General features: G+C 38.5%; 2 protein-coding genes across 2 annotated transcripts; both read right to left on the reverse strand.

The window, feature by feature from the left end:
- Window positions 1–4,025: 4,025 nt before the first annotated feature.
- Window positions 4,026–4,982, reverse strand: LOC111159536 (olfactory receptor 51L1). The gene has a single exon (XM_022522062.1). The coding sequence runs from the start codon at window positions 4,971–4,973 to the stop codon at window positions 4,026–4,028; it is 948 nt and encodes a 315-aa protein (XP_022377770.1). The 5' UTR covers window positions 4,974–4,982.
- A 6,904-nt stretch (window positions 4,983–11,886) lies between these two features.
- On the reverse strand, window positions 11,887–25,216 carry LOC111159320 (matrix metalloproteinase-21-like). Its single transcript, XM_022521725.1, has 6 exons — window positions 24,896–25,216; window positions 15,798–15,920; window positions 13,590–13,780; window positions 12,637–12,770; window positions 12,000–12,161; window positions 11,887–11,921 (listed from the first exon to the last, which is right to left on the reverse strand). The coding sequence occupies exons 1-6, from the start codon at window positions 25,214–25,216 to the stop codon at window positions 11,887–11,889; spliced, it is 966 nt and encodes a 321-aa protein (XP_022377433.1).
- Between the last annotated feature and the right edge of the window lie 731 nt (window positions 25,217–25,947).

Below are 25,947 nucleotides of genomic sequence, written 5' to 3' on the forward strand. Positions count from 1 at the left end.
ATATTAAAAACTGTAATCCACTGACTACATGTGCATGCACGCGCGAGTGCACACACACACACATACACACATACACACTATGATCCTGTTGGATTTTTATGATAATACATAATCAGTATTAAATTTAGTCAAATATTTTTTCTTCATCAGTCTGGAGTAACAAATGATTTTCTCCTTTTTGTTTGTTTAAGTCAAGCATCAAAGTTGTTTTACATGCAAAAATCACACAGTGTAATTAACTATATGTAATATAGTGAATAGGGCATATATAGAAAATATAGTGAGTATAGTATATATAAAACATAGTGAATAAAAGGGATAAATCATTTGGTAATGTAGATTGATGAAGAAAAAATATTTGACTAATACTGATAATCCTTATTAAAACATATTAAACTAAAAAGAAGAACTTTCTTGATCTGATTTTAAAAACAAAAATAAACTTGATGTCCAGTTTCTTCTGGTTCCTCATGTCCTAACAATGAGGAAAAAACTGAACAGACTGAAAATCAACCATCTCTTCTTGGATCCATGAGAGAAAGGAAACAGGGCAAAACAGCCCCATCAAGAATGGAGAGTCAGAGAATATAGGGAGTCACAACTTACAGAGTAGAAGCTCACAAGAAAGATGGCTTCAGGAGACACCACTAGTGTAGGAAAATCTGAACCAAATTAACAGGTTACTGGAACCTCAGCGTGGACAAGTCTGACAGTTAAAATCCTCAGGGGGACCCAACAATGGCAGAGGGTGGAGAGTAAAATACTGTGATATTTGCCTCCAGAAACGCTGTAGAAAAATTTTCTCATGCTCCAACCATGGAGAAGGGGAAAGGAACCATTTTGAAATATGCCATGGCTCTCTGTTCATTTTCATAAGGCCTTAGGAGAAATTAGTTAATCAGGGCCTAACCTGCTAGAGTATTAGCATTTAACTGACCTTAGGAAAGCAAAATACCCAACTCCAGCCCTCTCTAGCTTGTCCATGTGGGAGATGGAAATACCCAACAGTCCATGCTAACTATCCTATTTCATCTAAGGCAGAAGAATTAAAACAAAACAAAATAAAACAAACTGAGAAACAGCTGTGAAGGTCAAATTTCAGGGGTATAGATAGGCTCACTGAAAGACTGAAACTTAATCATAAGACTATAGGATACTTCTGCCCACCCCCACATATCTTCCTATATATTAATAAACCCTATTTAAAGTAGTTCTTTTTACTTGGTACATCATGTCCAGCTATTGGGGGAGGGAAGGAGCTTCCTAAAAGGCTGAAAATATAATTTGAAGAAACAGAGCAAACATCAGAACTAAATATGACAAGGATAGTTGAATTATCAGACCAGGAATTTTAAAATCTTATGATTGATTAATATGCTAACAACCCTAATGGATAAGGTAGAAAGCATGCAAGAACAGATGAAATTTCCTTTTCTCAACCTAGCCAAATGAGAGCCTCCACAACTCTTTTTTGTCTATACGTACATACAATGCTTAGGAGTAGAGGAATAAGAATTATGTACCTTCTCCCAGGCTCATACACTGAATTTGGACTTTTCTTAAGGCTTAGAATCAAAAATCATGGCTATCTGTTCTTACTTTGTTCCATCTTCCTGCACAAGGATGTCTCTGTGAGAATTAAATTTCATCTTTCATCTTTATCACAGTTTTTCTGGGAACCTCTCATCCCAGGGTTTCTAAGAAAGCAAACTTTGAGATAAAATTTAGTCTGCAATATGTGTCAGATAGAGACTCGTTGGGATAAACACCCTAAGATGAAGAGGGATAGAAGTAGGATTGTCAGAAGGAGAAATTGAGCTGTGAGTCATATCTGATGCTATCTATGGTCCATACCACAGAAAGTTCTAGGGGTAAAATTGTCCAAGTGAATTTTTTTGCATTGGCCAAAAAGGTCAGGGCTTTATACCTTATATCTCAGTGGTTGGATAGGTCCTGACCTTGGGTGAGGCTCATATCTGCAACTGAGGAAATTCTTGAAGAGGCTGAAAGTCAAAGGCTTTTTACTGACAGCCCTTCCAGCAGCTGAAGCTACAAATCCTTTACTGAAGTGGGATCTGGGCAGGGGCATGTCCATGGCCATTACAACTCATTTCAGAGTCATTTCTTTTCTTAGGTAATGTGAGATAGTTTGAGAAAGTCTCAAGTTTCTCCTGGAGATGGGGGTATATTACTAACACATGCTCTTTCTACAGTCTTTCTTTTTCTTCATGCTACCTCTCCTTCCTGGAATACCTTGCCTGGTGGGGTGCAGGTAAATGCTTAACAACCAACTCTCTAGGAAAATGTTTAAAAGTTTTGGTATATAGTGTTTACCTATTTCTGTTGTGTATTATATAATGTATACATGATGTATTTCCATCATGACCAGTTTCAAACTACCAGTGTTTTATAGAACATGGATTTGGAACAAGATATTGCACAATTGGCTTTCATAAGCCAAAGAAGCTAGCTTCAGCACACCACTTTCTTTCACACTTAGTCTAGATGGCAAGAATGAATTTAACCCACCAGACACAGCCAAAGTGTCAATCGCTTCAATCTCAATCTTTTTATTTTTTAAGATTTTATTTATTTATTTGACAGAGATCACAAGTAGGCAGAGAGGCAGGCAGAGAGAGAGGAAGGGAAGCAGGCTCCCTGCTGAGCAGAGAGCCCAATGCAGGGCTCGATCCCAGGACCCCGGGATCATGACCTCAGCTGAAGGCAGAGGCTTTAACCCACTGAGCCACCCAGGTGCCCCTTCAATCTCATCTTTAATAAAAATATTGTACTATTTATTTATTTCAATGATAGCATCTGTTAACTTTAATAATCCTTTTATAAATGTGTCTCCGCTATTAAACATTAATGCTTTAACATTAAGACCATGCATTCTATATTTTATATATCCACAGTATTGCAAGCAGTGAGTGCCGCAAAAGGTATTTCATTTTTCTCAGTATGTTTTACTTGGATGAACAAATAGGCAATATCATTTACACTTATTGGTACACATGATGGTTGGGGGAGGCCAGCCCCAGAGTGATGTGTTAGTGTAGCAGTCATGATAAATAGTAAAATATCACTAATGAAAGCATATGTGTAAAGCATATTAGTGAAAAAGAGAAGTCACAGGTTATTGACAATAAAGAAACTGAGAAAGACAATAATATTAAAGATCTACATAGAAATGCAGAACAAGAGGAGAAAAAAACATAAAAAAAAATTTTATGTTATAAAAAATAACATTTTTATTAAAAGATAATGATGGCTATTCTACACAACTCCCAACCTACTCACTGAGGAAGACATGAAATTCTGTGCTGTTGAACAAGGAATCTGCACATTTGCCTGGAGGTTTAGACTGTCAGGCCTTCTGGAGCAACTCCTATGTGTCTTCCTCAGTATTTGCTGATAAACTGAAGAAGCTGATAGACCTACAGCGGCCAGGGGAGAAAAGACACATCACTGTGTGATGATGAGGTGAAAACTTAGTTTATAGCCAACAGCCACAGTAGCAGTTCAAAGTCTTGTCAAAAAACTCAATTTCCAAACTTGCCCCAAAAAGTCAGAAATCTTTTCATTAAAAAATATGACATTTTGGCATGAGAGACACAATATGGGCAAGTGAGAGAGATTTATTTCTGGATCATAAACATGAGAAATTACATAAACAGTTGTATTTTATGAAGAAAATTCTTGCTATTATTGTCATTCATAGTAATAATTTAATGATATCAACAAATTTGTAGTTTTCAAAAGTAATCTTTTTTACACACATTGTCCCTTGTAAGTCTCAATTATTTGGGGCATAGAAAAGAACATACTTAGCACAATTTGGTTATGAAAAATCTAAATCTCATAAGGGTTGATGATTAACTGAGATCACATATCAAGGGAGTAAAAGAATTATATATTTAACCAGATGACCAAGACCCAAGTATTTTACTTCTCATCTACTCAGACAGCTGCCCCAAGATTTTTCAGTGGGAAACCTTGAGGATAGATTTATTAATAGAGGTTATTTAAAACCTCCTCCCTAGTCCAAACTTGTGAAGAATTCTTAAACGAATCTGCTTTGTCCTGACACTATAGACAATAGGGTTAAGTACTGGGGGGAAAAGCAGGTAAATATCGGCCATGATAAGGTGAACTATGGAAGACAGATGTTTCCCAAAGCGATGAACCATTGACACTCCAATAACTGGCACAAAGAAAATGAGCACCACGCAGATATGGGACACACATGTGTTGAGTGCCTTAAGCCGCTCTTCTTGAGATGCGATGCCCAGCACAGCATTCAGAATCAGAACATAAGAAAGAAGTATGAAGACTGAATCCACGCCCAGTGTGGTGATAACTACACATAGTCCATAGACACTGCTGATTCTGGCATCTGAACAAGATAATTTCAGAACATCTTGGTGCAAACAAAAGGCATGTGAAAGGACATTGACATGGCAGTAGTGATAACGTCTCAGGAGCAAGGGTGTAGGAAGTACAACTCCCATGCTTCTTAGCAAGCAGGCCAAACCAATCTTGCCTATTACACTGTTGTTAAGGATTGTGGTGTAGTGCAGTGGACGACAGATAGCAACAAAACGATCGAAGGCCATGGCCAATAGCACCGAGGACTCCAGGAATGTGAATGTGTGGATGAAGAAGAGCTGAGCATAGCAAGCACTTGCCTGGATCTCCCGAGCATCCAGCCATAACACAGCAAACATGGTGGGAAGCGTGGACATGGACATACCTAGGTCAGTCAGTGCCAAGATGGAAAGGAAGTAATACATGGGTTGGTGGAGTGAGGACTCTATCCAAATGACAGAGAGGATGGTGACATTACCAATAAATGCTACCAAGTACACAAAACAAAACGGGATTGAGAGCCAAGAATGGACATACTCCAATCCAGGAAATCCCCTCAGAATAAATATGGGCTCTACAGCGTTATTATTACTCCAGACCACCATGGTGACCTTTGGCAAACAGTGAAGAATGTTTTCCTTTTTTTCCCTCAAAATTATCCCTTGTGAACATGAGCAGTGCAATCAGGATACAGTGTATCTTTCCTCCAACCTCACAGAGATAGGAAGGATGTACTTATTGTTCTTACATGAGAATCAATTCCCAGTAGAGCACCAAATTCCAGAGCAAAAAGTGTGTACCACAAAATCTGGTCATCTCTGACAAGAAAGTTGATGAATTTGCATGGAGGACACTAAAAATTAAAGCAGTAAAAGAGTAGATAAAGAAATTTTTATCAAACATTATAAAAATAAAACTAGAGAAAAGTCAGATTAAATGTCTATGAATTTGCATTAAGTTTCCTGTCAGTGATGTTCTTGAGTTAATCTTTTGTTGCTTCCACGCAGTCTCTTAATTCATAACAACTGAACTGTTCCCAAGGACTAAACATAATTTCCTTTCATATTTAGTTTTATTTAATACTTTATAATATTTTAAAGATTGAGAATATTTAATATTTTAATAATAAAAAATAAATGTCACATTATATAAAATGGAGACATGAAAAAGAGTAAAGTCCATAATCCTAGCACACTTGCATATTTTCTGCTGTTTAATAAAGCAATTCTTCCTTCATCTAAACTCCTCACAGTAGCAGGAAAAGTATTTATTATGATCAATATATCATAAGATCACAATGTAACTATTAAAACTCTTCCTATATCCCTTCCCACAAAATAAAATTAAAACAATATATTCAAATTAGACATCTGTTAGTAATAGTGGATAATATCTGCTTCATTTCTATCGATCTTTTCTTGCATTTTTCTCTCAAAATGATGCCTATAATCATATTTTTTAAATGTGCAACTTAAATATTAAATGTTTTTCCAATTTTATGACCCAGTTCATGTACCTCCATGAACCCAGAGCAATCCCAGAGATGTCACCTTTAGCATCCACCATCAATACCTCTCAGAAACAATTTTTTTTTCCTTTTTCAAAATAGAATTCTAATGTCTGGCCTTACTTCCTCAGATCAGTCTTCACTGTGATTGCCTCTGCTGATGCTGGTCTTGCTATTCCCCAGGCTGATAACACTGGTCACAGCAGCTAAGCCCTGTGGAATTCTCTGTCCCTTCAGTTCTCTGCTTCCTTACTTTAGCCCTGTCTAATGCCATTGACTGTCCTTGAGAAAATTCTTCACTTACCCCATCTTTTTTTTTTTTTTCCCCTCTCTCTCATTATAGAAAGAAAGAGAGCAAGCTTCACCAACTGAGCCACCCAGGTGCCCTTACTTCCTCCAACCCTTAAGGTCAGACATCTCTTCTGCAACATCTCAGCATCTCCCTTATCCTACCTTGTAGACACTTAGTGTCTGAACTCTTAAAAGTCTAACACAGATTTCAGCTCTGGCCAGAAGTGAAGATCTTTCCAAATGTAGCCCCAGGTTGGTCATTGGTTCCATTTGTCCAGTACTGACATTTTATTGTCTCTATTTTATTTCACAAAACCTTTTTTTTTAATTCCCCCCTTTGGTGGATTCTCATCTGCATTTTTTTATAGTGTTAACACTGAAAGTTCTCCAGGCTGAACAATCTGTAATTCCAAAGAACTCTTCAGCTTAGAATCTACAATCTGAAGAACAGAAGGAAATACCAAGCCATCCTCTCCATGTAGTAAAACAGACTTGCCGCTTTCTCCTTTTTCCCCCAAGCCCAGGCATCCCATCGTCTAGGAGTGAGACACCTCCCTGGTCCTCTTCTCCAGTCCCAAGGAGCCCAAACTGAACTTTCACTGGGGCCCGTGTCTTGAGAAAGCAGTCAGCTAAGCAGTTCTGCATCTACCAGGCAAAATATCAGTTCTTTACCTCCAAGCAACATTTTTCTCTCTGGTCTTCAAAATCTACTAAAGTCCCTACTGCCTTTCTTTTTTCTTCCTCCTCACTCAGAAATATTTCTTCTAATTTCTGTTCTAAAGCTCAGCTCGTGAAAATACTCTAGACATTAACATTGAAGTATACAGCACACATGGGCATGTGTGTGCACACACACACACCCACACACCCACACAAAGAGATTGTATTGTGGCCACAAACGGTAAGTAGTTTATTCCATGCCAGGAAATCATTCTATGCGTTCTCTTTCAACTTTGATATAAGTCACATTTTCTTTAATTCTCAGAGAAGTTGCAGAAAATAAAGTGGATCACTGGTATTTAGAAATGGTTTTCTCCCTGATCTGAGCCCTCTAAATTCAGATTGCAAGGTTTAGAAACCTTCAGTTGCAGACCTGTGCATAGATTTAAAGCTCAGACATTTGTGCTCTTTCTTGTCTTTCTCTCTCACCAAGTAGCTGTCATGTCTTTCACTCTTTCTCAGTCCCTCTATGATTGTCCTTTCTCGGTTCATTTTTTTATGACTCTATGTCTATGTCATTCACAATGATTCATTGTGGTTCTTGACTTATTTTAACACAACTTAGTCATGGTAAACTGAGAAAGAAATAGTCGAAAGAGGCTGAGACTGATTTCAAGGCATTTCAAGGGCAGAGCATGAAAAGACTCACATCGCACACTTACCTATTCCAATTAAGGGAGAGCCGCTGAGGGTGAGGACACCATTTTACACAGCCTCTCTGGGGTCTTGCTGTGGTTCTCAAAAAATCCCTTCTCCCCACTGACTAGCCTATATTAAAATTGTTGGAAAAAGACATTATGATAGGTCATACATTTCATATTGTTTCTCAACTTGTTCTAAAGAAAATGACACTCACTTTCCCCTCCTGCATAAATTGTGCATTGTCTGAATGATTTTACTCTCTTTGGCCTTTGTATAATAACACAGATTGTGCCAAAATCTATCTGCTGTTTATTTGTAATTTAAAAATTACACTTACCTGAATTTATAAGATACTCACATCACTGTGAATGCTTAATCACATAACCAGGAGCCATTTTCCCAAAGGATCCAGTTTCCTTGTGTCTTTCTCTGCCTAAACCTTCTTCCGTTGGAGGTAAAATCATATTCTCTTTCTGTTTCTGTCTCTGGGGCTTTCTCTCTCTCTGCCACTTAGTTTACTTTCTAAACATCTTTATCCTTCTTAATCTGCCCCCTGCTGCCATTTTCTTGTATTTTATTCCACCTAAATCTGTGTCCTTTCACAAATTTAGGAAAAAAACAAGTGTAACTATCTTTTTCCAGTCCTTTTATTGCCCCTGTCTTCTCATTTCTCTGCTTTTAGTTCTGTTTCAGTTTAGCCCTCACCTGAGAAGAACTCCCTTCTCTATCTGAAAGTCACTTATATACTGGTTACAGATGCTACTATTGTGATTATCCATGAACCTCAGGTCCTGAAAACCTTTGATTCCATGAATAGTGAGGCTTGAATACTTTTACTTCTCTATAAATACTCCTGGTTTCTCCCAGGATAGAAAAGTAGGGTTGGTGTCAGAGTCCGATGGGTCCTCAGAGATGAAATTAATATAAACAACCTTTCAGCACAGCTGTTGCAAGAGCATATAATTATGATACTGGAAATTGTAAAAATGGCTCCCTCCTTCTCTCTCCACCACTCCCCGTCCTTACTTTCAAATGTAACAGTTTTCTTTCCTTGAATGAACATTTGATAATCAAAGAATAACTACTCCATCCCAGAGGGATATTGAAACTTCAGCTTCATTAGGGACATCTATATAGAACTGTGGTAATTAAGTGCAGAGAGCCCTTCTGTTACAAGGTACTTACAACTTCTCACTGAACAGGATGTTCATAGGGTTATGTATTTAATAATCATTTATTAAGCAACAACAGGATTCAAGTCTCCGTACTAACTTCTGTAAAGGCAAAATAATTATCTAGTTCATCACTAACTTCCACTGTGCTTAGTACGGAACATGACTTCTTAATACATTATTTTTTTAGCTTATACCTGACAATCCACCTCTTTGCACTTCCTTATGAATTTTATAGACAGCTTATCAATTTCCATCCACTAAGATCTATATTGGGACTTTCATTGTGAATATATCAAATCCATAGCTCTGTTTTAGGAGAATTGAAAGTTTTAGGTTACCAGGTCTTCCAATCTGAGAACACAGACCTCAATTAATTAAGGTCTTTATTTTTTCTCAGTATTGTTTTATGCTTCTAAAATAAGAACTATTATATATCTTACATTATATTTATTCCTAGCTATTTGATAATAATTTATGCTAATATGAATGGCACTTATAAATTATCTTTTTCTAAATCTTTGGTTCTGACATATATATGTGTGTGTGTGTCTGTATATATGTATATATGTATATATAGTATATGTATATGTATATGTATATATGTCTATACATATATGTATAGACATATATATAATGACTGCAAGATGTCTTTGGCAAGAACTATTAGCTATCTTTGAGGGAAAAAATAAAAGGTTTATTACTTACAGGACCAGGAAATTACATGGCACACCTGGGGCAACATAGCAAGGTGTGGGGTGGAGGTTGGGGGAAGGGAAAGAGCCCACTTCTGCACAGGGGCCCAGGGTTCTTCTCCTATTGGACTAGAGTTTCTTGGGCTCACTCTTTATTGGTGACTTCTTAAAATTTAAATTCAATTAATTAACATATTGTGTAGTATTATTTTCAGGGGTAGAATTTAGTGATTCATCAGTTGTATATAACACCTGGTGCTCATTATATCGAGTGCCTTCCTTAATGCCCATCACCCAGTTACCCCATCTCCCACCCACCTCCCCTCCAGCAACCCCCAGTTTATTTCATAGAGTTAAGCATCTCTTATAGTTTGTCTCACTCTCTGATTTCATCTTATTTTTTCCCTCCCTTCCCCTATGTTCATCTGTTTTGTTTCTTCAATTCCACATATGAGTGAAATCATATGATAATTTATTGGTGAATTTAAAATTTAAGAGCTGGAATTTAAAGAGAGAAAAGACAAAAAGCACGTGGCCCAAATGGTCAGTCAACTAACGAGCCTCAGAGGGAGTGGGGAGGGAGGGCATTGGTTTAGGTGACCTTGTTCTCTATCTAGTTGTGTGGCTGGCAAAGTGTTTACCTGAAATAGTCATCTTTGAAATGAATGCCTCTTTAAAGTGGAGGCTTAATCAAAGCTTAAGTCAGGTACTTGTATCACAAAAAAGAGAAACCAACTGTCAGGGTTTACACTACAATTGATTCTGTGCACTGGTTAAGACCCCTGGTGCAGTGTTGAGCAGAAGTGATGAAAGTGTTATTTTCCCTTTGTTGCTCTCACAGGTAATGTGCTCACCATTTCCTTATTAATGTATGTTTGCTAGGATTTTTTTTGTAACACTTTTATCAGAGAACATGTTACTTTCTCTTGTTTATTTGATCAAATATTTTACCCAGAATAGATGTTGAATTTCATAAAGTTATTTTGTGTCCATTGAGATTTGTGATTTTTATGATTCATATGATTTTCCTTCATTATCCTGTTAAAGTGATTAATTATATTGATTGATTTTCAAATATCACCTTTACATTTCTGGAACAAACCCAACTTGGACATGTTACCTGACCTTCCCTTATTTATTAGCAGGTTTAATTTGTTAATATTTTGTTCAGGATCTTCACATCTATGTTCATCAGTGAGAGTACCCTGAAATTTTCCTTATTTATAATGTTTTTGTCATGTTCTACTGAAAATAACCTTTCATGTTTTCATGAAAATAACCTAAGAAAATTTTTTTTCCTACTGGAATATTTTGCATATGGTTGGCATGATGTCTTTATTAAATGGCTATCCAGGGGTTGTTTTTATGTATAGTTTTGATAGATAATAGTTAAAAGACAGTTCAGATTTTCTTCTTTTCAGTTTTGAAAATACTTGTGAAGAAATATAATTATAGATTATATTTTTAAGCATTTGTAGGGCTACTTGGATTTTCTAATTCTCCCTTTGCCTGTTTTTATAAGCTATGTTTAAGAATGTATATTTTAGGTATGTATTTTGATATTTATTAACTAGAGATTACTCATTACACATCTTTATGATTTTTCAATGTCTTCAGGAGTGTCAAAATATTGCCTTTTTTCATTACTGATGTTGGTTTTATATGCATTGTCTCTTTTACACTTGCCAGTCATACCACAGATAATTTCAGTGATCTTTCAAAAAGTTAATTGTCTGAAGTTCGGTTCTCAAAAGTAAATATTAAGAGAATTTGGGATGTAAAGTGTAGGTACTTTGTCTAGAAAGCATGAAAGCTACCTACTTTGGTCATTTCTTTGGGTCTCAACTTTATCATTGCATCTCCACGTGCATGTAATTAATCTGTTTTCTTTCTCCTTTAGTCTCTCTCATATCAGTTTCATTCTTAGGACAAGAAATTTAAAGTTTATTTAAATAAATTTAGAGAAATTAAAGAAATTTGAAGAAATTTTAAAAACTGAGTTATAAGGAGGTTAAATATATTTACTGAAACTTTCAGAGCTAATAAGTGGATAGGCCACCATCCTAACACTTGGTCTCTATAGCTGTAATCTTCAATACAGTATAAACAACATTCCTCAAATGCTACCCATGTAATTACATATGAAAGACTTATTCCTATTCTTATTTTTTTCTTACATTTCAGCTAATTTGAGACTTCTAAGGCCATATCTGTTAGAGTTTTCCATTCTAAAATACTCTTCTCTCTTGCCTTGATTACAGTGACGGAATATATGAAATGCTGAGATATACCAAATTGTAAGAACAAATTTTTACTCTTGAAAACCATCTTTATTGGGACCCAGAATTATTTTGAGCTTTGACTCAGCTGCCTTAAATAGAATCCATTCTTTAGGGGTTACTTCAAGCAGTCCCCAATGCTGTGTTAAGGTCTTGAATTCTTTGATCTTCCAGTGAAGCCACTAAAACCCAGGTTGAATGATTCTTCTGTGTTAACTTTGGGGTATTTCAGATGACCATCTTTCTCCTTATGAAGACAGAAGAAAACAGTAAACTCCAAGTGGAATTTCCTGTCTAGATATCCTCCCTTCCAGCAGGCACAGACCATAGGGTTGCTGGATTATTTTGATATCATCACCATCAAGATGGAAGGTTGTAGGGTCCCAATTCACATATCTGGGGTACATTATGGAGTTCAGACTCTTGGAGAGCAGCAGGCCCTGAGAATGGCCAAGCTCATGAATAGCAACAAGGAACAAACTAAATCCTGAAAAGGTACAGACAAATGTATACATATTAACTATGCATAAAGAAGGCAGAAAAAGAAGGGAGGAAAAAAGAACAAAAAAGGAAGAAATAACAAATATTAGAGAGCAAGATAAAGGCAAGCAGAGAGGGAAGGAATCTAGTGGGAAACAGAATGGCAGAATAGATGGACAGATAAACTGGAAGTGAACGAGAAGCACGGAGAAAATTGAGACAACAATAAATGGAAACAAAGTCATAACAGAGAAAAGAAAATGTGACAATGTGTTCATGATAGGAGCATCTTTGTTCAGAAATGATCCCAACTGCTTCCACTCAAATAGGAGACCCAGTTCCTCAACCAAACCTTCCCACCTCACCCTGACACTAAGTCCTTCACTTTACTCTCCTCACTGCATTCTAAGCCCAGGTGAAGACCATCATTACCAACACCTGTGCTCCCAGAGTTCTAGCATTCCTACCAGGTAGGTCTTTACTTCTGTCTGAAGTTGACCAATGTTCTCCTCTGTCAAAGTGGATAACTCCTGGAGCTCCAGAATTTGGTAAAAAAGCATGACCTAAGACACCATCTGGTCCATCAAAGGGCCAACAATCTCCATGGGCCGTGGACAATGACAGAAGTTATTGTCACAATGGGGGATCAGGGAAAGGACAGAAATGATCCTAGTAAGCCTCAGTGACTTGGAGTACCATGCAACTGGATAACACTAGAGGTGTGAGAGGGTTAAGGCACCATCTATGCAGAGGAATGGGGTGGCACCAAAAATCTAGCCATGTCTTATCTTCTGTGGTAAAAGAAGAAAAGATGGCAGAGATTGAGTGAAGGTTATACGTTAGACAAAAAAACTTCCCAAAACGGAAGGAAAATGGAGAAGGAAACTTAGACACTGCAGTGTTTTTGTTTTGTTTTGTTTTGTTTTTAAAGATTTTATTTATTTATTTGACAGACAGAGATCACAAGCAGACAGAGAGGCAGGGAGAGAGAGAGGAGGAAGCAGGCTCCCTACTAAGCAGAGACGTGGGGCTCGATCTCAGGACCCCGGGATCATGATCTGAGCCGAAGGCAGAGGCTTAACCCACTGAGCCACCCAGGCGCCCCAACACCGCAGTGTTTTATAAATATGTTGGATTAACTTTGAATAGCATTTCAACAGATTTAAGGGCTACACAACTGCCTTTTGACAGGCAAATGTGTAGTCCCCATCCTTCACTCTATTCACTGCACAGTGCATCTCCTCCCCTATCTCCTGCTACATTAGACTGAAGATGTCTTCTCTGTGTTATAGATTTATCAATTTCCATTAGCTTTGTCTGATTTTTTTTCAAAAGCTGGACTGATGGACTGGGTTTTTGTTTATGGATTGAAACCATTTGTCCTTTACATGGGACAACATGCCCTCCCTCCCATGTCAGTTTCTTACCTAAGTTCCAGAAAGAAACCTTGATGTCTGCATCTTGATTTTTCACTTGTTGGAAAATCAAGGGGGTCTCATTGCTCCAGATGGAAAATGCATCTTGCTTAATATCTTTCACCGTGGATTGGCTTATATCTCTTGGGTAATTGATAATCCTGAAAGAAGAAATCTTTAGGTGGAATAGCTCAGAGGTATGGGAATTATCCTACATGTAAAAAAGACCAAGTCTACTTTGGGGCAAATCACTTAATATTTGGGGTCCTCATTTTGCTCATCTGTAAATTAAATTCCCAAAGAATTAAACCTGCAAAATATAGATTCCTAAGAATTTAGACATTTGTTAGATTTCTGAGAATTTTATCAAATTCCCCACCTTCTTATGTAAACTAAAATCTGGAAACCATGGCCCTAACAAAATAATTATAAAAAAATAAACAATGTGGACTCAGTTGAAAAATGTGCAGCTTTCTATATAGATTAGTATTGCTTGGCTTCAGATGTCTCTAATATGCTTTGGATCCCCCCATAGAGAGAGTAGCCTAGCCAGGGTGTCTCCTATAGACACCCCACCACCACCAACACCACTACAACACATTAAAAAAAAAAAAAAAAAAAGATTTAACTAAGTAGAAGTCAGTAGAAGTGCCTCCCGGAGGCACCTATCACTACCGGCCTTAACAACAAACATCTGTAGGTCAGAGTGTGCCTCTTCCCTTTAGAACTTCCTAAGAAAGCAGTTACTCATTTACTCCACAGTGGGGCTTGTGTGGCACAGTCAGCATATGCCCATTCTGTAGGTCTGTCTCATTCAGATGAAATGGTGGCAGGCACTGTATCTTTTCTGTCTGGGTGAAGAGTAGTGACTCTTTCTTGGTCTGGAAAATCTGATGGAAATAGTCCTGAGTGAAAGACAAGGAAGGGATAAATAATAAGAGAGGATAAGGACAGACTTGCACCACCAGCAACCTAGGGCAGAGCCTCATTTGAGGTTCTGGGAAGGATGGGGCTTTGTGTATCTGACCTTCCTAAAATTCCTGTTCTCAGCTGAAGGATGAAAATTATCCCTCATTTTCCTGTCGCGGGGAGACAATAAAATAAAACTGACCTGGATAGCCTGTTAAATATTCTCCCAAAATAAAGCATCCAGTGTCAGGATAGAGAGGCCCAAGAATAAAGGTCATAAGGTATTAGGTCACACTTGCCCAGAGAAGTTGGTGTCTTGTCTTTCTTACTGATTGAAGATTGAGGTGTTCTCAGTCAGGACAGAATCTACGACTCCCATGACATAAAATTTGGTCATTTCTGCATACCCAGTTCATTTGCATTTATTCATTCTATTCCATTAAAATAATTTTTAATTTTTTATTTATTTATTTATTAGCTACTCCCTGTCTCCATTAAATTTCTTACCATCTGATACTGAATTTCAGCTCCTGGGGGGGAAAGTGCACCTTATATTATAGTTGGGCTGTATCTGTATCTATGTTTGAACTCTAGTACTTTAAGGGCAGTATTTATCCTATCATAACTAGGCCTACACCACAGTTCTTATGATAGTACTTGATAGAAACTCATGATTCATTTTTACAGTTTGTATAAAATTACATGCTTATGCCTTTATTTTATTGTGGACTTGTCTGGGCACTCAGAGGCATATGATATAGCATATTTTTCTGGGCTAAGTATGAGCAGGAAATTTTACCCAGTCCCTGAGTATTTACAAAGTACACAATTAACACCAGTTTCAGTTATTTTGGATGCCTAAAAAGTCTGGAACAAATTCACAATTTCTTGAGGAATTTGAAAGTGTGGAGTAGGCAGTTTGAGAGGTTTCTCCATCCACAGGAAGGACATATTTATTAGTCCATTTAAATTATTTCCCCTGATTGCTTATCACCTGCCAGACTAGAGATGCCAACCCTGAGTGTTCATCCTATGCCCTTCCAGAAGGCTAAGAGTGGGGGAGGGAAGCACTGCAGTGAATTATTCACTAGGCACCATTAGCACAGTACTTTTAGGGGCCCAGAAATGGTTTCATTACTTCTAAAATCAGAAGAAAAAAACCTTTGAGCCTGAAGAAAATGAAAAATGATTTAATATGTAATACTAATATATTCATTTCTGTGCCATGAGGTAACTCTATATCTATGGATGTATCACATAGCAGAAGAATAGCCCACAGTAGTCATAGTGTGACAACATGGTCTAATTGGCACACTAACCTTAGTAAAGTCCAGTCCTTTAAGGTCTGCAGCAGGGGGCTCTGGGAAGGCCAGGCACCATGGCAGGAAAACAGTAACCTTTTTATGGCAGGCTACATGGCAAATGCTCGTTTCTCCCCCTGCCTGAACTCATGTACCTAACATTGATCATGGAGACTTTATAGCCATGTCGGCTACATCCACTGACTCATGCTTCGAGTTGCCATTTCTTTGCACTGGTTAGTGTTGTCATTGTCTTTCCTGAGCCGAAGGCCGAGTGGTCAGCCTGGCAGGGTGATGACAACAGCCATGGGATTTATCTTCCCATTCACTTCACACCTGATGGCCCTCAGGATACCTGGCTCAGCACCATCAGAGGAAATAGTGGTATATCTCGGGTTATAGGGGACATTATTATTTAAAAATGGAGGGGGGAAAACCTCAAGAAATAGGAGACATAGGGACAATTTATTACAGCTTTACATATAGAATAATTTCTTTACTAGTCACAGGCATATATTATCTTCCTCCAGAAGCGAAAGAGAGAGAGGGTTATGAAAGTGAGGAAGAGGGTAGCATCCACGATCGTGAAAATTTAGATCAGAATATGAAAAATCTCTGAGACCCATATAGAAGAGTTATAGGGACACACAGAATGAGAAAGTTGCTAAAAATATGTTTGAGAAAATAAGTCAACTGACAATAAATTGAGAGAGACACAGATTTATATATACAGCAAAAGATTTCAGCTCATAGCCTTTGAAATCATACAAATATGAGTATGAATATTAACTCTGCTACCTAAAAGCTGATCTACCTTAAGCAAGTTATTCAATACTGTAAAGTCTCTGTCTCTTTATCTGCAAATTAAGGAAACTAATAATATTCACATAGTTTGATGTGTAAGGGAGTTAGAAACTGATCACTGTGCTTGGTAACAGTATTCACAATTGGTAAGAGCTGTTTTACAATTATTATTACCTTGACACTGACACAAAAATTGAAGGAAAAACAAAGACCTGGAGACACTGAGAGAGAATACTTCAAACACTTGAGCGCTTTCTGAATACCCAGACCTGAAATTGCCTCCAATGAAGAAGACACAGAGTGAATGGATGTGGTTCCATTTCTTGCTATCAGGAGCTAATCCTTTGGCAACCACAGGGACACCTGCTACATACCTCTCTCCCTCCTATTCCTGCCAGTTCCTTCCGATAAATGAAAGAGGATAAGATGACTCTGAAGAGAGTGGAAATAGGATAGTGAATGGATGGAGCAAGTAGGGGTATTCATTACTTCTGACTCACCTCTAAAACTCTAGAATCCCCACAGATTCCCCCATCTGTGCTGTGCTCATTTAATCAAATTTCTCTCTTCTTCTTCCAGGGGTACCTACCCCCTAAACATGATACCATCCAGTCACTGTCTCTGCAAACACAGGCTCAATAAGTCAAAATGGTTTGCCTTCTCCTATACTCTGAAAACATGCCCTTCTAGGATAGTGAAACTTCCACTGGTGCTCCTTTGGAGATGTGTAGCCCTCTGCTCTGTCTCCCCATCCCTCTCTTCTTCATGGCTGGGAAAGACACCATATATGATTGAGATTTCACTGCCTTGGCAATATTTGGCATTGAGAAATGGTGAAAGACAGAGGGTGTGAGGACTGTGCCAACCAAGATCTTGACATAAGACCAGGCTCACAATTTCATTAAATGTTAGCCTGTTAACAAGACGTGATAGAAGCCAGAGTTCTAGGACTGGACCTATAGTAAAAACAAAAATCAAATAACAGGTGTTAAAGATGGGAACTGAGGATCACAAAAGAACATGTAAAACAGGGGCGCCTGGGTGGCTCAGTGGGTTAAGCCTTGGCCTTCGGCTCAGGTCATGATCTCAGGGTCCTGGAATCAAGCCCCACAACAGGCTCTCTGCTCAGCAGGGTACCTGCTTCCCTTCCTCTCTCTCTGCCTGCCTCTCTCCTACTTGTGATTTCTGTCAAATAAGTAAATAAAATCTTAGAGAAAAAAAAAAGAACATGTAAAACATATGCATTTATTGAGGCCTGGTTAAACAAGTCTGTATTTTATGCCTTTTGGGAATATTATAATAATTTTACAGATTAAAAGATAGGACTTGAAAATAAGAGATGTCATGTAGCCAAGTAGTTAAGGAATAAAGTTACTTTCAAATTCAACACTGAAATGCTCCACCAATAATCATGAACAAAATTATATATAGACGACAGATAACTGATCAATCGATAGATGATAGCTAGGTAGAGGATAGCAGACCGCTACGCAGCAACAACAGGGAACCAATTACTGACACATGCAACAAAACAGGCAACATCAAAAACATAACTTTGAGCTAAAGATGTGTGATTATATAGTAACATTTATGGGAAGTTCTAGAAAAGGCAAACTAATTTATGGAGAGAAAACTGAACAGGGATTTCCTTTGTGGAGGGGAGAGAGGATTGATGGTAAAACACACACACAAAGGAATTTTCTCAAATGATAACACCTTCTATTTCTTGACTAGAACCTGGATAATGCAGGAGGATTCACTTCAAAACTCACTAAACTATACTCAGGTATCTTTGCCTTTACCATATGCTAATTATACTTCCATAAAAATAAGTATTACTTATTTAAATAAGTAAGAGAAATTGTAGATCAATAAGGTACCAGATGGTACACACATTTCATCCTGAATGATATGGTACTATTACCATTATCCATATAAATGGTAATATCTGTTGTTGGGAGCCATGAGGACTGGTCAAGGGCATTGCCCCACTAGGTTAAGGTTTGAACTGATGCAGGCTGGACAGACCCACAGATAAGCATGGTCTGCCTCTTGCCTTTTTCTCTGATTCCCGTATCTCTCTCAGATTAAGAGCCCCTTGCTCATCTGCCGCAAACATCTCTCAGTCTTAAGGACCGGAGCAACTCCAAGGAGGTAAATTATTCTGTACCTAGGACAATGGAGAACTTTAGATGTGTACCGCAGTAGACGGTTTCCTCCCTAGGCTGATGTTTGTCCAAGGCTTTCACAGCTGAGCCATTGATATACACCCTGCCTCCTGCAAAGGTAATTCCTTCTCGTTCCTACTTCTCTCCTATATACTTAGTTTCTCCAGATACCTTCCCGTTTTCTATTAACCTGTATCCTGTTTTCCTGCAGTTCCATACTATCTAGTTTATCCCTAAAGCTTCTCACTTTCCATTAACCTATATCCTTTTTTCCTGTGGACCCCAGAATAAGTTACCAAAAAGCACGTTTCTGTGCTACCTCCCATGGCTTTCTGAGGGACTTGATTACTCAAGAAGCAAGACCCTGTCCCCCATCCCTGGTGCCAGTCTGTACCATTATAGCTTAACTAGAATAACATGTGCTGAACAAAGAGAAATTGTCTGATGAGTGCTTGAGTCTTTTGATGTCCTTTGCACGAATGTAGCCCTCTATCACAAATAAACTGCTTATATAAGAAGCTCATTGAATGGTGATAAACTGGAGATGCCTGACTGCTGACCAAAACTCACTGTGTGGCTCTCTCATTTCTCTCACCGATGCCACCCTTCCTTCAGGGACACCTGGACATGCCGAGGCTGGACCCCGGAGATCTGTGGTCAAATAAGCATATATATAATTATGTTGTATTTTTTTTAATGTGAAAATGCTATAAACTAGTTAATATTCTAAGAGAAGGAAGTTATATCCTAAAGATACAGGTAAATAAATAATGAATAATCCAACAGAAGAATTAATAAGATTGGAAGTATTTGTGGTAAACTTGGAGAAGAGAATATTCTAGATCTGGAAAAGGCAAGGTGGAGTTAAGATTATCTATAGACCAGAGGTGTTTATTGTTAGGCAGGTATAATATAAAGACAGTTTATTTCTTTTTTTTTTTCTTTTCTTTTTTTAGATTTTATTTATTTATTTGACGGACGGAGATCACAAGCAGGCAGAGAATCAGGCAGAGAGAGAGGAGGAAGCAGGCTCCCAGCTGAGCAGAGAGCCCAATGCGGGGCTCAATCCCAGGACACTGGGATCATGACCTGAGCTGAAGGGAGAGGCTTTAACCCACTGAGCCACCCAGGCACCCTAAGACAGTTTATTTCTTTTTTTTTTTAATTTTTTATTTTTTTATAAACATATAATGTATTTTTATCCCCAGGGGTACAGGTCTGTGAATCGCCAGGTTTACACACTTCACAGCACTCACCATAGCACATACCCTCCCCAATGTCCATAACCCCACCCCCCTCTCCCAACCAGCCTCCCCCCAGCAACCATCAGTTTGTTTTGTGAGATTAAGAGTCACTTATGGTTTGTCTCCATCCTGATCCCATCTTGTTTCATTTATTCTTCTCCTACCCCCCAAGCCTCCCATGTTGCATCTCCACTTCCTCATATCAGGGAGATCATATGATAGTTGTCTTTCTCCGATTGACTTATTTCACTAAGCATGATACCCTCTAGTTCCATCCACGTCATCGCAAATGGCAAGATTTCATTTCTTTTGATGGCTGCATAGTATTCCATTGTGTATATATACCACCTCTTCTTTATCCATTCGTCTGTTGATGGACATCTAGGTTCTTTCCATAGTTTGGCTATTGTAGACATTGCTGCTATAAACATTCAGGTGCACGTGCCCCTTCGGATCACTACGTTTGTATCTTTAGGGTAAATACCCAGCAGTGCAATTGCTGGGTCATAGGGTAGTTCTATTTTCAACATTTTGAGGAACCTCCATGCTGTTTTCCAGAGTGGTTGCACCAGCTTGCATTCCCACCAACAGTGTAGGAGGGTTCCCCTTTCTCCACATCCTCGCCAGCATCTGTCATTTCCTGACCTGTTAATTTTAGCCATTCTGACTGGTGTGAGGTGACATGTCATTGTGGTTTTGATTTGTATTTCCCTATGCCGAGTGATATGGAGCACTTTTTCATGTGTCTGTTGGCCATCTGGATGTCTTCTTTGCAGAAATGTCTGTTCATGTCCTCTGCCCATTTCTTGATTGGATTATTTGTTCTTTGGGTGTTGAGTTTGCTAAGTTCTTTATAGATTTTGGACACTAGCCCTTTATCTGATATGTCATTTGCAAATATCTTCTCCCATTCTGTCAGTTGTCTTTTGGTTTTGTTAACTGTTTCCTTTGCTGTGCAAAAGCTTTTGATCTTGATGAAATCCCAATAGTTCATTTTTGCCCTTGCTTCCCTTGCCTTTGGCGATGTTCCTAGGAAGATGTTGCTGCGGCTGAGGTCGAAGAGGTTGCTGCCTGTGTTCTCCTCAAGGATTTTGATGGATTCCTTTCTCACATTGAGGTCCTTCATCCATTTTGAGTCTATTTTCGTGTGTGGTGAAAGGAAATGGTCCAATTTCATTTTTCTGCATGTGGCTGTCCAATTTTCACAACACCATTTGTTGAAGAGGCTGTCTTTTTTCCATTGGACATTCTTTCCTGCTCTGTGGAAGATTAGTTGACCATAGAGTTGAGGGTCTATTTCTGGGCCCTCTATTCTGTTCCATTGATCTATGTGTCTGTTTTTGTGCCAGTACCATACTGTCTTGATGATGACAGCTTTGTAATAGAGCTTGAAGTCCGGAATTGTGATGCCACCAACTTTGGCTTTCTTTTTCAATATTCCTTTGGCTATTCGAGGTCTTTTCTGGTTCCATATAAATTTTAGGATTATTTATCCCATTTCTTGGAAAAAAATGGGTGGGATTTTGATAGGGATTGCATTAAATGTGTAGATTGCTCAAGGTAGCATAGACATTTTCACAATATTCGTTCTTCTAATGTAGGAGAATGGAACAGTTTTCCATTTCTTTGTGTCTTCCTCAATTTCTTTCATGAGTACTTTATAGTTTTCTGAGTATAGATTCTTAGCCTCTTTGGTTAGGTTTATTCCTAGGTATCTTATAGTTTTGGGTGCAATTGTAAATGGGATTGACTCCTTAATTTCTCTTTCTTCTGTCTTGTTGTTGGTGTAGAGAAATGCAACTGATTTCTGTGCATGGATTTTATATCCTGACACTTTACTAAATTCCTGTACAAGTTTTAGCAGTTTTGGAGTGGAGCTTTTTGGGTTTTCCATATATAGTATCATATCATCTGCAAAGAGTGATAGTTTGACTTCTTCTTTGCCTATTTGGATGCCTTTTTTTTTTTTTATAATTTTTTTTTTTTTTTCAGCATAACAGTATTCCTTGTTTTTGCACCACATCCAGTGCTCCATGCAATCCGTGCCCTCTCCAATACCCACCACCTGGTTCCCCTAACCTCCCACCCCCCGCTACTTCAAACCCCTCAAATTGTTCTTCAGAGTCCATAGTCCCTCATGGTTGACCTCCCCTTCCAATTTCCCCCAACTCCCTTTAATTTCTTTCTGTTGTCTGATTGCTGAGGCTAGGACTTCTAGTACTATGTTGAATAGCAGTTGTGATAATGGACATCCCTGCCGTGTTCCTGACCTTAGCAGAAAAGCTTTCAGTTTTTCTCCATTGAAAATGATATGTGCGGTGGGTTTTTCATAGATGGCTTTGATAATATTGAGGTATGTGCCCTCTATCCCTACACCTTGAAGAGTTTTGATCAGGAAGGGGTGCTGTACTTTGTCAAATGCTTTTTCAGCATCTATTGAGAGTATCATATGGTTCTTGTTCTTTCTTTTATTAATGTGTTGTATCACATTGATTGATTTGCGGATGTTGAACCAACCTTGCAGCCCTGGAATAAATCCCACTTGGTCATGGTGAATAATCCTTTTAATGTACTGTTGAATCCTATTGGCTAGTATTTTGGTGAGAATTTTTGCATCTGTGTTCATCAAGGATATTGGTCTGTAGTTCTCTTTTTTGATGGGATCCTTGTCTGGTTTGGGGATCAAGGTGATGCTGGCCTCATCAAATGAGTTTGGAAGTTTTCCTTCCATTTCTATTTTTTGGAACAGTTTCAGGAGAATAGGAATTAAGTCTTCTTTAAATGTTTGGTAGAATTCCCCTGGGAAGCCGTCTGGCCCTGGGCTTTTGTTTGTTTGGAGGTTTTAGATGACTATTTCAATCTCCTTACTGGTTATGGGTCTGTTCAGGTTTTCTATTTCTTCCTGGTTCAGTTGTGGTAGTTTATATGTCTCTAGGAATGCATCCATTTCTTCCAGGTTGTCAAATTTGTTGGCGTAGAGTTGCTCATAGTATGTTATTATAATTGTTTGTATTTCTTTGGTGTTGGTTGTGATCTCTCCTCTTTCATTCATGACTTAATTTATTTGGGTCCTTTCTCTTTTCTTTTTGTAAGTCTGGCCAGGGGTTTATCAATCTTATTAATTCTTTCAAAGAACCAGCTCCTAGTTTCATTGATTTGTTCTATTGTTTTTTGGTTTCTATTTCATTGATTTCTGCTCTGATCTTTATGATTTCTCTTCTCCTGCTGGCTTTAGGCTTTCTTTGTTGTTCTTTCTCCAGCTCCTTTAGGTGTAGGGTTAGGTCGTGTATTTGAGACCTTTCTTGTTTCTTGAGAAAAGCTTGTATCACTATATATTTTCCTCTCAGGACTGCCTTTGCTGTGTCCCACAGATTTTTGCTCTGTAGATAGCAGTCACCAAATAGGGCTACTGGGTGATCAGGGCAAACAGGGCTCCTAAAATCCCAGGCCGTTTAGTATTGAGAGGATAATCTAGGTCATGTACCACTGACATATACTATATTGATTTTTTAGCTAACCTCATAAATAAAAGTAAAAATTTTAATTTTGAAGAGAAATAACAGAAGCTCTAGGTTCTTGGAATCCATTGAGGGACGTTACCCTACACCACACCTTCCTTAGCATCTACCTCATACTTCAATTAAGTGTTTCATTGTTTCCTATTTATCTGTGCCTCAAGTGCCAGTAACTCGAGAGTCATAAGTCCTATGGTTCTAGGACTTCTCCAGTAGCATCCAATGAAAACACACCCAGTGTCATCAATTATAAATGGCCAGTTGTTTCCTTGCTTCTGAGGTGGCTGACAGATTAAGGCTTCCTGAATATTTACTGCTTTCAAGTCTGCCCCAGTTAGTTCACTGGGTTAAAGAAGATATTCTTTTTATTATTATTACCATGCCCAGGAAATGGGTTCAGTTCTGTTTGACTCACTCCAGGTACTGCTCCTGTCAGACCATGTCACCCGAGCACTCACACTTCCTTTCATCAACTAGAGCGCTTAGCTAGAAAATGGAACTTGATTTAAAATAGGACAAATCTGGGGTTACCTGGTTGGCTCTGGCAGTTGAGAAGCAGAGCTCAAGTCAGGATCTCAGGGTCGAGAGATTGAGTCCCACACTGGGCTCTGTGCTCAGTGGGAAGTCTTCTTTAGATGCTCTCCCTCTCCTTCTCCCTGTGCCCCTTCAGCCTTTCTCTCTCTTGTTTGACCTTCACTGGGAACATGTGCATCACGCATCTCAGATTTTTTGCTGTTCTATTCAAGTCCATGTATTATCATGAAAGTGCTGTGGATATTGGTTTCTTGAACTGGGCGTAGGCTGGGTGAGCTCAGAGTGCAGCCAAAGGCCAAGGAGATGGGAGTGATTGGGCGCTTTTCTCTGAGGGCGCACTGAGGAGTGGGGCCCCGAGCTCTCGGCTCCTCCAGGTCAGAGATTGGGTGATTGCCATTTTCATTCCCCAAGACAGTTTATTTCTTTTAGCCTCTTTCAAATTTGTAAAATATGACTTTGTTCACTGAAAGCTCACAGTGATATAGGCCTTAATCTTCATTTCCAAGATGAATAAACAAAGGTTTAGGAAGTAATACAAACCTCTCCATAGAAATGGTAAAATCCACAAGAGTTACATCTCTATCTGGTTAACTCTAAAGCAAATTCTGTTAAATGGGCATGATGTCTATCTTTACTGGCAGATATCCATCATTATGCCATCAACACATCCTTGTACTTTCAACCAGAATAAATTCACAAACCTTGGGGCCTAAGCTCAGGGGAGTCACAATGTTAGAAATAATGCCTAACTGTGAAAAGTCACTAGAAGTTTTCCAAAGTGCATGGCAACACTGAAAAAAGAAGCACAAAATTTTTGAACCTCTTATGTCTCCCTGGTTACTCTAAAATACCTCTTTTTTTAACCCATCCCACTCATCAATCCCTGACATGCTCCTGCACACATTCCTTGTCAGTTCTTCATCCCTAGTTTCTTCCTTACTCTCCTGCCCCTCAGAAGTGGTCAGTTGGAGGTTGGCTTCTCCATCTAGGTTAGATGTCTCCAGGAAGTGAGAAGTCAGGTCCTCCCTGAACCCTGACACAACATGATCAGAGTCCCCCATAAAGGGCAGTTCTTCAGTTACTCTGAATTGTTCTTCAAATTCTGGCAAAGGATTGTTAATAAATGAAATCCCCCTATGTTTCCAGGTCTGTAAACTACTCTGTAGATTCATTAAGGATAGACTGAGACTTTTCCAATTTGCACTGATACATGTACAGTGGTCTTTGGAACTGAGAAGGAACTCATTACTTATTAGATGAATAAATGTGCTCAGTGATAGAATATCATAGCTACTAATGAGACTAAGTTGTTTGTATCTATTTTGCTAGTGGCAAATGGGAGCACATAACTCAAGTTTCTCAACCTAGGGCAGATAAAAATTATAATAATTTATTATTATTTATATATGCCAAGCATGTACTATCTTGTTTCATTAACACAATCATTTGTGAAGTAGGAGTTTTATTACTTTCCTCTTAGAGTTAATGAAATGAGGCCTTCACATCATTTGGCCATCATTTGACAGCCATAATACTCAAAAATGATACATGGAGGTTATTAAAAAAAAAGAGTTTCTTACTCTGATGGCAGAATAGTTCATCACTGAAGTGGACTGCCAATTTCATAGCTTCCTCACTTGTGGTGCTACACGTCACTGTGAGACTTTCTGGTGATCTGTGGTACAGCGCACAGTGTGATAGGGTGGACTCGGATCAGTAGCCACCTGTAAGACCGACCCTGTACTCAAGTAAATGAGTGCTGGGTGCTGAGGCCTTGCTTACCTAAGAAAGTAAATGAGTGTCCTATTAACAATTCTGCCACAGTTTGAATTACAGCTGTGTTTCTCAAAATGTGATGTAAATATGAATCATTTGAGGATGCTATTAAAGAGATAGATTCTGA

Source organism: Enhydra lutris, unplaced genomic scaffold, assembly GCF_002288905.1.
Source record: "Enhydra lutris kenyoni isolate GAN:26980312 unplaced genomic scaffold, ASM228890v2 scaffoldscaffold68, whole genome shotgun sequence".
Classification (NCBI taxonomy): Eukaryota; Metazoa; Chordata; class Mammalia; order Carnivora; family Mustelidae; genus Enhydra; species Enhydra lutris.

What these genes read in the sequence shown, in the direction of transcription:
- LOC111159536 (XM_022522062.1), bottom strand. Translation starts at nt 4,973, where the DNA reads ATGGTGGTCTGGAGTAATAATAACGCTGTAGAGCCCATATTTATTCTG.
- LOC111159320 (XM_022521725.1), bottom strand. Translation starts at nt 25,216, where the DNA reads ATGAATCTACAGAGTAGTTTACAGACCTGGAAACATAGGGGGATTTCA. An exon ending in GGGATGGGTTAAAAAAAGAG is followed by an intron (nt 15,921 to 24,895) that starts GTATTTTAGAGT and finishes ACATGAGTTCAG; the next exon opens with GCAGGGGGAGAAACGAGCAT. An exon ending in AAGGACTGGACTTTACTAAG is followed by an intron (nt 13,781 to 15,797) that starts GTTAGTGTGCCA and finishes TTTTACATGTAG; the next exon opens with GATAATTCCCATACCTCTGA.